The sequence below is a fragment of the Hippocampus zosterae genome, chromosome 16, assembly GCF_025434085.1.
Source record: "Hippocampus zosterae strain Florida chromosome 16, ASM2543408v3, whole genome shotgun sequence".
Lineage (NCBI taxonomy): Eukaryota > Metazoa > Chordata > Actinopteri > Syngnathiformes > Syngnathidae > Hippocampus > Hippocampus zosterae.
In genome coordinates this window covers 18667317-18679381 of record NC_067466.1, presented here as the reverse complement: position 1 = coordinate 18679381, position 12065 = coordinate 18667317, and the positions used below count along the sequence as shown (strand labels likewise).

The window sequence follows — 12065 nt, the reverse complement described above, 5'->3', positions numbered from 1 at the left end:
AGGCGTACGGAAAGCCGCCGGCCGGCGAGGACGCCTCGACGGCTACTGCCCGCTTCTTGACCTTTGACCCCTGGCCGCCGCTCTCCCTCCCCCCCCACGTCCCGTCGCGCCGTTTCGCCCTCTCGAGGGCCCCGTCTGCCTCTCGTCTGCCTCGTGTCACTTTCTTTCTCATTTGCTTTTTCTTTCTCCCTCGCAGGCACAGAAGCTGCGTTGTCCCGCTTTCTCCCGGTGCCACAAACGCCACTTGGCCACTCATTTACGAAAAAGGTTTTAGTGGTCTAAAAAAAACATTGCTATTAATGAAAAACAATGATTGCTATTCATGAACATTCTTATGAAAATCCGATTCAGATTCAAGAATCAAACTTTTTTTTTAAATCTTATGATAAAATAGAAAAAATACACAGAATATAATTTAAATAAAATTGCTGAAATGAACCTAAAATATATTTCAGAAAAAATAAAAACTAAATGCTATCAAAAATGTCAATATTTGAAAACAGATATTCCAAAACAATCTTAAGTACTTTTAACAAATCTAATAAATTATCTTATTTAAAATATTTTTCAGGAACTTAAAAAAAATCTTATTTATGAAATATTAAATGGTATTCATAAATATTTTTAAGAAAAAAAAAAAAGAAGCTATTTTTAAAAAGTCACTAAAAATGCAGCTGCTCGTATTAAGTTTTTCACATTTCAAAGATGGCGCCCTTGATGAAGATGCGGGGCTTGTTTGAGGGTCTGGATGTGTGTGTGTGTGTGTGTTGGTGAGGAGGGGGGGCATAAAAAGAGCCCCTTTCTTCATTTGCACATAAGCTATCACGGGCCCACGTGCACGCCCATTTTAAAGGCCCTCATTGTTTAAGCAGCCCGAGAACCTTCTCGCCCGGCGACCCCCTTGGTGGCTCTCGGGGGGGGACTTGGGTGAAGGGTTAGTGCCTCACAAAGGAGGTAGCCCAGCTCGCCCCCGCCTGACCGGTCCCACCCCGTTGCCTTCCTCCATCTATGCTCCTCTATTTCAACCCTAAACACCCCCCCCCTCCCTCCTCACCATGCACACACACTGGAGGGGTGCAGTGGGCTTGGGATCCTCACAGTGTCCCCAAACCTTTACTGCAGACAATCAGTGACCTCATTATTAACAAAAATAAAATAAGGTGAAGCAAAAAAAAAAAAACTTCTCGTGGAGGTTTTTGGTCCAAACATTTGAGGCTCACTCCATTTTGTGTCATACAAAATAATTTATAAAGGCATTAAAGGTGTATTTGCATTACCGCCTGATGATATATACATACAATATTTTATTGTTCTAATATATTCACAGGAAATCATCAATTCAGACACTTCCTCCAACTTTTTTTTTCTTCTTTTTAGCACAAGAGATCCTGAGTTTTAAGACTTTTTTGTTTTTAAATAAGCAAGACGAAAGTAAAATCATCTTATATAGAGAGATTTATAATTAACAATCGCTTCTTTTTAACATAGCAAAATAAATCTATTTATCTTTTTTTTTTTTTCCTTGTTAAAATAAAATGTCTTTCAAAATAACATTTGGGGGAGAGGCGGGCGAGTGGTGGCGGGCCCCCCCGCTCCGAGCTCCTCGTGGCACGTTTTTGTGTGTTTGTGCCGCAGTTGACCAAAAACGTCCCGGCGGTTGCTGTCCAAAATCCATCTGTCCTCAGTGCTCCGTTCAAAAAGCCAAAACGCGTCCTGCCGGCACAGGGGCCTTAGCGGGGCGCCGTCTTGGTGTCCCCGCGGGGGCGCGCGACCTGGTAGCCCAGCAGGCACGGCTCAGTGGACAGCGCGTCGTGCGTGAAGACCGAGTCGTTGTCGGACGAGCACGAGCTGGACGTGTCCTCGCACGACGGCGAGTACTGCTCGAAGGGTGTCGACAGGTCCAAGTACTGCACAGAGACCGCAAAGAGGAAACAACCATTGGATGGTTCTGTTGCCAGAAGTGGGCACATTTCGGGTGGGGGCTTCACGGCTACGTTTGGATTTGCAAACTAATAGGTCGAGGGGGGGGGGGGGGCTCAGCTGTAAAAGCAACGTGTACAATTGTTAACGATTTGTGTTTTAGCTAGTTAGCTTAGCTTCATTTGGTTTCGCTGTAATGGGCAGATGCAATTTGAAAAACCGGTTCATCGCGTTGCGTCAGTTAGCTAACATTCCCCTTCTCTCATCTTAGCCTTGCAGACGTCGCGGTTACCTCATCGGAGATGGACAGCAGCACCTTGTCCAGCTCCTCCACCAGCTGTTTAAAGGTGGGCCTCTGGATGGGAACCGCATGCCAGCACTCGCGCATCATCATGTAGCTTCACAGGACACACGCAAAAAAGCCCCCCAATAAATATTCACCAGTAGACAAAGCGAACCGACACCTTCCCTTTGGCCCCTTTCTCAGCTTACAGTTCATGGGTGCAGTTGGAGGGCTTGTCCATGCGGTGTCCTTCTTTCAGCAGCTTAAAGAGCTCCTCGACGGGAATGCCGGGATATGGCGAGCCCCCCAGGGTGAAGATCTCCCACGTGAGCACGCCAAACGACCACCTGCCAAATAAGGTGAGCGCTTCTGAATGACACTCGGTTCGTTTGTGACGGTCGGCGGTATGTGGCGCTCACACGTCGCTCTGGTGCGTGTAGACCCGGTCGAACAAGGCCTCGGGTGCCATCCACTTCACCGGCAGGCGTCCCTGCGCACAGATACAGATTAGATCGCCGCCCCCCTCCTCCACGGGTTGCCGTGCCAACACAGCTGCGAGCATTTAAAACGCCGACTTTCATTGTCTGACTGTAAAAAAGCAGGGAGGCGTCCCTGCTCAAGTCTGGCCAAAGCCAGCCAGCCCCCCCTGCGCCTTTCCCTCCTTTCTAATTACGTCCCATTCCGCTGCCTGCCAATCAAGAGCTCAACGTCTGACTGGCGTCTGGAAGTACAGTAGGAGGAGCCAAGACTCACGTTGGTGGTCTTTTTGTAGTAGTCGATCTGGTGGACGCCCCTTGCCAGGCCGAAGTCGGCGATTTTCATCACGTTGTCCTCGGTCACCAGGACGTTCCTGGCCGCCAAATCTCGGTGGATGCACTGCCAAAATAAAAACAGAGGGATGGGAGGGGCGGGGGGGGGGGTGCGGGGGGGCAGAGGGGCGATCGTTTCAGACTCTGGAAGGGTCAGAAAAACTCCCTCGAACTAACAAACCGAGAGCAGAACCCAGGGACTGTCTATGGGGCGACCGTTTGTCTCGACCTGTTATGTTGAGATGGACTGACCGAAGACATCGACGGTTATGTGGCAGGACGAGGACACGGACGGACCGTGCAAGCGTCACACAAGGAGGCCGCGGCCCAGATTCGAACCCAGAAACTGAAAACTATAAGGCCCATGTGCTAAACCCGAGCCCTGGTCTACGACTGGTTCATGTCAAATTGGTGTTTTATGTATTTATTTATTTTTACTGCCAAGCGAAATGTCATCAAGCAGGCCGACTTGTACTCAAGGCAAACACCTTGATGGAGAAATGCGTGAGTGTCAAGGAAAAGGGGGGCGTGGGGGCTTGAAAGACCCGGTTTATGCGACTTGAATGGCCATCATTTAAGTTTATTTTGGTTTTCGTTGGAAATAGACTCTTGCTTTTTTGCAAGAGCGGCCTTGGTTTTTGCGGGCCTCCCCATAATGGAGGGTTACTTTGAGGCTCCGGCAGTGGCCTCACGGCCCAGAAACCCGATGCCTCCGCCCAGACAGTCTGTTTGCTAACAGATTTATGGCGGTGCTAAAAGGGACAAAAGCCCGAAGACGGCGGGGACGGACAGATGGACGGAGAAGAGTAAACAGGACTGGAGTCTGAGACGGCGGCTGGCAGACAAAGAAGCGTGTTGATGAGTGAGAGCAGAGGGCACTCTGGTGAAAATGACAAGAAAAGAAAGATGGGAGGAGGGGGTGGGGGGGTATCAAGAATATTGCAAAAAAGACCCATCTGGACTAGAGCACTTTTGTGCATTTTGACCCTTTCGGGCCATCCAATTATGAGGCTTCGTGTTCCCACGTCGTTGGCTGCGCTTGGTATCCAGGCTCATAAAGGCATTCTAGTGGTCGCATTAGCATCGGATCCCGCAACCAGTGGTCCAAAACCACCGACCAGAAAACATCCGGCTTCTGCGCTACATAAACAACTTTTAAAATCTCCAAACTCGATACAGCCTTGTGGCTCATGCTTCAGGCAACCGCCATCTCACCGATTTTGGGAAGTCTAGAAAAGCTTCGGATCGTATCCGCCACTATAAAATGGGGGCAGTCTGGCAGACTGTACTGAGAAACTGGGCCAAATCTTCTTTCAAGTCGAGACGTACCCGTTTGGAGGCCAGGTATTCCATCCCTCGGGCCACCTGGTAGGCACAAGACAGCAAATCCTTGAAGGTGAGCTGCTCCTCAGGCACCTTGGTGACGTCGAAAGTGTAGTCCATGCCCGGAGGCCGTCGCGCTCGCAAGTACTCGCGCAGGCTGCCTTTCGAGGCGTACTCCACCAGTACGTACAGGGGTCCTGGTTCCGCAAAGAGAAGGTGGAAACCGCTCAAGCCCGCGGCCGCCCCGTGTTCGGGGCGTCATCGTGGCGCCAACTCACCCTCCTGCGTGCAGACTCCAAGCAGGTTGATGATGTTCTTGTGTTTGTCCATCACCTTCATCAGCTCCATTTCGGAGATGAGGTCAGCGAGATCTTTGTCCGTGGCATCGTCTGTAGCAGTCGAAACAAACCTTTTTTGCTTTTTGAACAGGCACAAACCGCAAAGTAATCTCTTCAGGTTGGAATTTTGAAATGCAACATTCTTACCTTTGAGCATTTTCACCGCCACAGTGGTGGCCTGGTCCGGAGAGTCCTTGTTGATGCCGTAGGCCTCGGCTCGAACCACTTGGCCGAAGCAGCCTTCCCCCAGAGGTTTCCCCAGCGTTAAGCTGGAGGACAGGACGGCAGTTGGTTAAAAATAAGAGCGTCCGCTTGAAAATTCTGCGCCGCCATAATTTGGGGCTACGATTTCTTCAAACATAGGTTCCTTTTTAGGTCCCGCCGCATGAGCTGCAATTTACATTTGAAGACAAATGCTTTTGAGGCTCAAGACGCAGCTATTGGACGTTAGCGATTTTAGCACAAGCTACAATGGAAGACGTCCTCTCGGGTTATCTTACTTGTCCCTGGGGAACTCCCAGTCGGGGTCGTGCGGTAATTCAAACTCCATCACTCCGGCCAGCATGGGAGAGCAGCTCGATGAAAGGCGGGCCACCCTCATCAAAGACGCACTGGACTTCCCTGATGAGTTGGAGTCCACCGAGTACTAAAAGCAAGAGGCAACTTGAGCTCTTGAGCTGTCGACTCAGGAAGACCAACTTTTACCACCATGCGCACCTGCCGGCGCAGCGGGAACTTGGAAAGCTTCTGGACCGGGAGGGCGTCAAACGGCTCCCGTCGGGGGTGGACTTGCATCCGACACAAAACCGCGATGACGGCGGCCATGATCAGAGCCAGGAAGCCACAGGCGTAGATGATGATGTCCGTGTACTTGGTCTCGATGCTGTCCGGGGAGTCTGCGGCTTCTTCCTCTGCGGAAAGTTGGGAACCGTTATTCAAACGGGGCGCCCAAAGGGGTTGTCGCATCGGCCGAGAATGAGGTTTTGCCTTTACCCGAAAGGACGGTGAGCCAAGCCGACTGGTAGGCAAAACCGATGGAATTTCCAGCCAGACAGGTGTACTCTCCCGCGTCCTCCGTGGTGATTTTAGACAGGTAGAGCACCTCCACCTCAGACATGTTGAGACTGCCGGTCTAGTGAAATGTCCAAGACAAAAGAGAGGTGAGAACCCAGAAGCTTGCCGCAGCACAAGACCCGCGGGCATGCCAAGGTCCACCGACCTTGAGAACCTGGACGTACGGTGTCCCGTCAGGTCCGTATCGGCTCCCGTTCCTCTCGATGTGTTTGAGCCACTGGATGTGTGGCTGCGCATCACTGTAGACTTTGCACTGGAACTGGACGTCACTGCCCACTACTGCCGTGGTGTTGGCCGGTAGACCCGCCTGCAGGATGGGCCGATGGGGCGAGCGCTCTGAAGGCAAAAGAGCAAAGGTCCAACCCGAGCTACCTTCATTATTTGGGGTTGAAAAGGGATTCTGGGGGCAGGGTTTCAGAAATACCGCTCATCGCAGGGCTCCGCGGTGTAATGTGAAAGACAACTATTCAGACTTGGTCACGGTCTTCCTCAACTAGTTGTCCGGGTCACATTCAAGCTGGGGAATTAAAAACAAAAAGGCCACCCAGCTCCCTTTGGTCTCATTCTCTGATTTCGTTAAGTGTCTCGTTAGTCCCCCCCCAACCCCCCAGCCAGCCGGGAAAGGGAAACTGACCCCGCTGTGGATGCAGGGCCAACAAATGAGCAAACAAGCCCACCACCCTCCTCTATCTCCAGTCACAGGTCAGGTAGAAAACTGCTTTGGACGCCTGACTGTCCGCATCCCGCGCGCCACGGCTGACGCCAGGCGCGGCGTCGCCTTTCCCCCCCCCCCCTCCCCCGTCCCCTCGCCCGATTATCCTCTCCCTCACACTGGAGGCTTTCATTTGGAGGTGTGATGCTTTTTCCACCAGAGCGAAGTAATGACCGCCACTGGAGCTGCCATGAATACGCTCAGTCAGATGGCACGGCTTGCCTTGAAATCCAAACTTTTAAGATCCCATTCGTTTTATGGACCGAGTGTTTATAACCTCAGCCCGGGGAAACATTACTTTTTAGCTTTTTTGCATGCACCAGCCAGTTCCGAAGCTGTAAAAATGTTCTAGGGGGCGAACCCCCACAACGCACCGACCCCCGGCCCGGACTGACCTCAAATCTCTGAACCTTACCTAGGACATCAAGGACATAGCTGTGAGAAATTGCCCCGTATTTGTTTTCCACCACGCAGGTGTAATTTCCTCTGTCTGAAGGCACAACACTCTCCATCACCAAGCTCCAGTGTTGATGCCTCAGCTTGCAAAAAGAACCAAAACAAACAAAAAACATCAGGCGACGACTCGTACTCGTCCTGAAAGGGGCGATCCGAAGAAGAAAGGAAATCATATTACCTTGATGCCCCCGATACGGTGCTCGCCTCTGAACTCCCTGCCGTTTTTGAGCCACCGAATACTGGGCAAAGGACTCCCCATGGCCGGGCAACGAAACTTCACCGTGTTGCCCGCCGGGACGGCGTACAGCTTCTTTTCCATCCTCTGGGTGTGGGTCCAGTAAGGACCTGCCAAGACCAGACCGCGCATCAAGTTCCAGCTTTGGGTGGACTTTACAAAGAAGTTACATCGCCGACCACCAACGCACCTCTCGAGAGGTCAACTTGGTCGTTTTCGATCTCGGACGATGAGTCGTCCAAACCGTTGTCCTCGTCATCGTCTCCTGAGCCCAGCGAGTCTACAAAGTGAGACGAGTGAATGGCAGCCGATCCTTTGCCACGGCGTGATTTCCTGAGCGACCGCGTCCCGGGCGGATACGACTCGCACTGTACGGCGAACGCCAAGGTGCGGATTGGTTATTTCCTTTTGCGTCTTACCGGTCACTGTGACGGTGAAGTTCTTCACGGGCCCTCTGGTTCCGCGCAGGGTGCACACATAGACTCCCGAGTCCTCGTCCGTGATGTCGGCGATCTCCAAGACAGCGCCGCGGAGCTGGATTCGGGGCGCGGGCACCAGACGGTTTCCCTCTTTGTACCAGTTGACCGCCATGCCCGGCCGAGTGGGCGTGTCACAGCGCAATTTCAGGACTTGGCCCGGCTCCAGCAGGACACGCTGTGCCGTGTCCCCAATCAGGACGTCTGTTTAGAATGAGTACAAAAAGGTTAGGGTGCAATTCCCACCGAGGCTGACAATGCGGTTTGACCTCAGGACTGGACATCAACTACTTGATGACCGAACGACCTGACCCCACTACCGCCACCCGCTCCCTTGAGCCGCTTCATTTTGTGGATTTTGTGGAGAGCATTCGAGCGAACGCCGTGAAGCTCCCTCCCCTCTCAGTTCATTTTAAACAAACAGAGCCAAGGAGTGAGGAGGAGAGAATAAAGCCAATGAACATGTCGCAGTGTGACAGTACACCGAGCGCAAAGCCAAGGAGGCGGGGTGGTGAAGGTTCACTGGAGATCCGCTAGGTCTCACTTGTTTCCGTCCCTCTCACATTTCCGATGAACGTGTCCACCTAATTTCAGTTTGGGAAAAGCTTTGACGCACGACGTTACCTTGTGCGATCATTGTTTCTGTCATGTCCACCATTTTGGGAACGATGGGACCTGCGCTAGAGGGTTGTCGTGTTGCAAGTGACGGCCGTTGATGTCTGAACCTTAGTGAGCCAGCGGACTTAAGGTCCTTAAGGTCCTTAAGGTCTTACCTGGCAGGACTTCCAGCCACGCCGACCGCATGGCTTGCACGGTTCTCCCTTTGTGTTTGCTTTCGGCCACGCAGACATATTCGCCGGCGTCCTCTCGGCGGATGTCGGACAGATGCAAGGCGTTCAACTTGGATGCGTTGCTCCGCAGGGGCTGAAGGCAAGGCAGCTTTTAGATAGGCGCCTTGGGTAAGAGGCGACTTTTTTTGCGGTTTGCCGCTCACCGTCAGGGGTCTGAGGCCCCGGCCCGGTCCCTCGAGCTCCACCTTAAGCCACTGCACCCGAGTGGATGCCGGCCGGTGGACTTTACACAGCAACTTGGCCTGACCGGTCACCGTCGCTGTGATGTTTTCCGGGTAACCTGCCACGATCAGAGGTCTGGACATCTGAAGAACTGGAAGGTGAAAAAACACATGCTGAATGTTAGAGCTACTGTTAGAATCCGGGTACCTGCATGTGTTAAGAACAAAACCGCTGTTGCACATCCCGCCAGTTTTAGGTGCCCACCCGACCCCCAAACATCCGGCAGCGGAAGAACATTGTGTTCCTATCCAACTGAGGCCGCTTCATGCCACTAGGAAGTGGCGATAGAGTGCGCAGATAACCCGGCTCCTATCGTGTCACCATCGGCCACAGTGGACTCCATTCATCGGGTCACTCGCTCCATTCATGTGCTCGCTCGCTCGCTGCGCTCGCAGCATATGCGCTCCCCCCCGGCCGGGGACCTCCATTACCGCTCAGTCACTCAGAACGAGCAATTTTCCAGGGCAATTTTCTGTTTGATTGCTTCCTGCGAGCACTTGGTGAAAAGGCAATCTGTTCTCCTGTCAGAGTGAAGTGCGGACCAACTGCCCCAAAGTACACACGCCGCTAATGTACTCGGGAACAAAATGCACAATCGCAACATTGAGCCTTGCAGGGGGAGGAAAAAAAAAACCCACAACAAAACGGCAGACTGCACGGAAACACAAATCGGTTGATTCCCAAAGTTCAGGGTCGTCGCTTGGGTCGTCGCCGCGCCGGGACTCGCGCTAATGAACTTGCAGGGGGCGGGGACAGCCGTGCCCCGCCGCTGAACTTGCGGCGGGGTGTGAATAATCACCCAGAGGCGAGGGGGCAAGCGAAACAAGGCACAAACACAAACAAACTGCGAGACAGAGGCGACCGGGTGGAGGGCCGGCAGTTCCATCGCCAAGTCCATCAGCCATGATCCACCGGTTGACTTGGCAATTTCCAATTCCCCACTTTTGCTTGTGTTCTAACACGTTCCCGCGGAAGGCTGGAATGCATCTTCAAAGTCCTGGTCTGTCTCTGATCCATCTTCATTCATGGCCCTTGCAAATAAAGTGACCGGCTGGGTGTCTCTGGATCAAGCCCCAGCTAGCCCCGCCTCCGTGCTTGATGCCACCCAGCAAGCACCGACGTTGTCTTTTGCCGGTCCCGTCGACACCCCAAAAACACCCGATATTAAATTCCATCTGTGGAAAACATCACTGCCGCCTTCCTCCTCCTCTTCTTCTTCCTCCGCAGCCGGCGTGCGACCTGGCAGATTGACACTTCCGATCCTCAGGGCTGGCGGCAGATCGGGTAGCACTTTTCCCAGCAGCCAAAACACACTTTGCTCCCTGCGCTCTCCATCTCGCAGGAGGTGACGAGACTTGGAATTTACAGTGGAAGCACCTAACTTACTTTGGAATAGACCCAAGCGGAGAACCCCCACCCCCCCACGGCTCCATCCAACATATCTCCTTTTTGCCATGCAGGAACGCATCCAGATTGTGGTTGAGTGAAGGGAACTGGGCGGAAATGAACATGTTTTTCACTCAGGGGTGGCCCGGTGCTTCGCACGTCTGCTTCACGATTCTGAGTGCCTCTTTGAATCTGGGCTCCGGTCGCGCTGTGTGGAGTCTGCGTGTTTTCTCGGCGCTTAGGGTGGCTTTCGACGGGTACTCCAGCTTCCTTCCGCATTGGAAAAACACACGTCGGGTTCACCGAAGACTCGAAATTGTACATCGGTGTGAACGTCAATGCATCGTGTCTGAAAACCAAGTCTAGGCTGCACCGCGCCTCTCTCTCCCGAGGTCGGGTGGTAAAGGCCCCCCAAGCGGGGGCGACAGAAAACAAACGCGGGAACGAAACCCGAAAACCAAAGCGGCGTTCTTCCTGCTTTGAGGCAGAGATCCAAACCACCCAACTCGGCATTGTCTTCGGGCTCTTGAGCAAAGCGTTCCAGCTGATAGATTGGTGCCAGTACCCGATCGAAGAGCCAATTCGGTGTCAGAGATTCTGCTGCCGGTCACCCAGACATCTCCCGCTGGTGAAAACAATGCCCGCCTCGACAAAAGTCCCGTCGCCTTCCTTCTTTTCTTTACCTTTGGTTCTTGCCGCTCCGTCGCGGGACCTGGCCCAGACCCGGTCTGAGCAGCAGAGCAGGAGCAGGCACAAGGCGCACAGCCTCGCCATGCCGATCTTCTCCAGGCTCGTTCCAAGGCTACGACGTCAACGCGGGAAGCCCGGACCTGGCCTCACCCGCCGGCTCCTGGCATCGGCGACGCCGCCGGTCCTCAAGTCCCGGAACCTGCGAAGGCAAAAGAAAAATTTGGGACCCAATCCAACTTAAGGAAGCGACTGCTTGGACTGGGAGCAGCTGCGTTCTGAACCAGATGTCCTGCGAGCTGTCCCCGCTCGTCTGTTCAGTCCTACATTGTCCAGGGCTCTCCCCTCTGCGTCATGAACGAGGGGCCGAGCTGTTACCTCCTGTTGTTTGTCGATGGACGGCGCTAAGGGCCGACCCCTGACCGCGGGGGAAGAAAACACTTGAAACTTGCCAGGGAGACGAGGAATATGAAGGTCAATGAAGCGCCTCCCGCTAATTGATCAATCCGCGCGCTTTCTCGTGGACGTTTTGAGGCAAACCGACGACGGCGACGCCGTAAAACCTTCTGGCTGATATTCGGCTTTGCAAAATAGCCGCGCTGGGATCGGAGTCTCGACGGGATCCGTCGTTTTCCGTCCACGTGACACTTCGGCTCTCTTAAATGCCAAATCCGGAGTTATCCGGGGCCCTTCTCGTCGCAACAGGCGGCCAATCGGCCTCAGAACGTGATGAAACGAGTGGTTTCCAGGAGCAAAAAGCGCATCGGAGGAGAAACAAGAAAATAACTTTTGAAGCGTCGGAGAAGAAGAGTCGAGTCGGGAGGAACATCATTTTTTTTGGTGACACTTTTTCACAGTTGTGAAGCGTGCAAACGTGCCAAAAGTCCAAACTCCGCGCACTGCAGCCCGGCGCTCTTCAGGTCGGGTTCAATGTCTACGGCGCTCATTTCGCTGGCTTGGATTTGCCAAAAACCAGCCTCGCCTTTCAACGCAAATGAACTTGAAACGGCGGGTGAAGTTTGCGGTGAGGAAATGAATGAAAGCACACGTTGAAGCTCTTGTTTGCTTACCGGCTCTTTTTGTTGTTGTTGTTGTTTTTTGGGGAGGACTCACTCCTTAGTCCAGTCCTGAAATGCTGAAATCCTCATTTAGCTTCGTTTTTGGGTAGTCCACCGGTGTCTGTTTCAAAGCAAAAGGAGCGACCAGAAAATCACGTTTCTTGTGCGGATTCCCGTCTGGGCAGCCTTAGAAATCCATCCCGCGCCCCCCCCCCCCTCTCCCTCGGCCGCCTCC

At 53.1% G+C, this 12065-nt stretch overlaps 1 protein-coding gene across 2 annotated transcripts; it reads right to left on the bottom strand.

Moving 5' to 3' along the window:
• Nucleotides 1–1224: 1224 nt before the first annotated feature.
• Nucleotides 1225–10987, bottom strand: LOC127587990 (fibroblast growth factor receptor 4-like). Of its 2 annotated transcripts, XM_052046472.1 has the most exons (20): nucleotides 10769–10987; nucleotides 8621–8790; nucleotides 8400–8550; nucleotides 8251–8301; nucleotides 7570–7830; nucleotides 7341–7430; nucleotides 7094–7260; nucleotides 6875–6998; nucleotides 5893–6083; nucleotides 5667–5805; nucleotides 5391–5584; nucleotides 5174–5319; nucleotides 4821–4942; nucleotides 4614–4724; nucleotides 4342–4532; nucleotides 2957–3079; nucleotides 2623–2693; nucleotides 2413–2550; nucleotides 2213–2318; nucleotides 1225–1907 (listed from the first exon to the last, which is right to left on the bottom strand). In XM_052046472.1, exons 1-20 carry the CDS (start codon nucleotides 10857–10859, stop codon nucleotides 1731–1733), a joined length of 2814 nt encoding a protein of 937 aa, XP_051902432.1. In that variant the 5' UTR covers nucleotides 10860–10987; the 3' UTR covers nucleotides 1225–1730. The 2 variants fall into 2 exon arrangements, with proteins under 2 accessions (XP_051902432.1, XP_051902433.1); XM_052046473.1 differs by lacking the exon at nucleotides 8251–8301.
• Between the last annotated feature and the right edge of the window lie 1078 nt (nucleotides 10988–12065).

Coding starts and splice junctions, on each gene's coding strand:
- LOC127587990 (XM_052046472.1), bottom strand. CDS start 10,859: ATGGCGAGGCTGTGCGCCTTGTGCCTGCTCCTGCTCTGCTGCTCAGAC. Junction 5,806..5,892: donor CGTACGTCCAGGTTCTCAAG/GTCGGTGGACCT, acceptor ACATTTCACTAG/ACCGGCAGTCTCAACATGTC. Junction 5,320..5,390: donor AGTTCCCGCTGCGCCGGCAG/GTGCGCATGGTG, acceptor TCTTGCTTTTAG/TACTCGGTGGACTCCAACTC.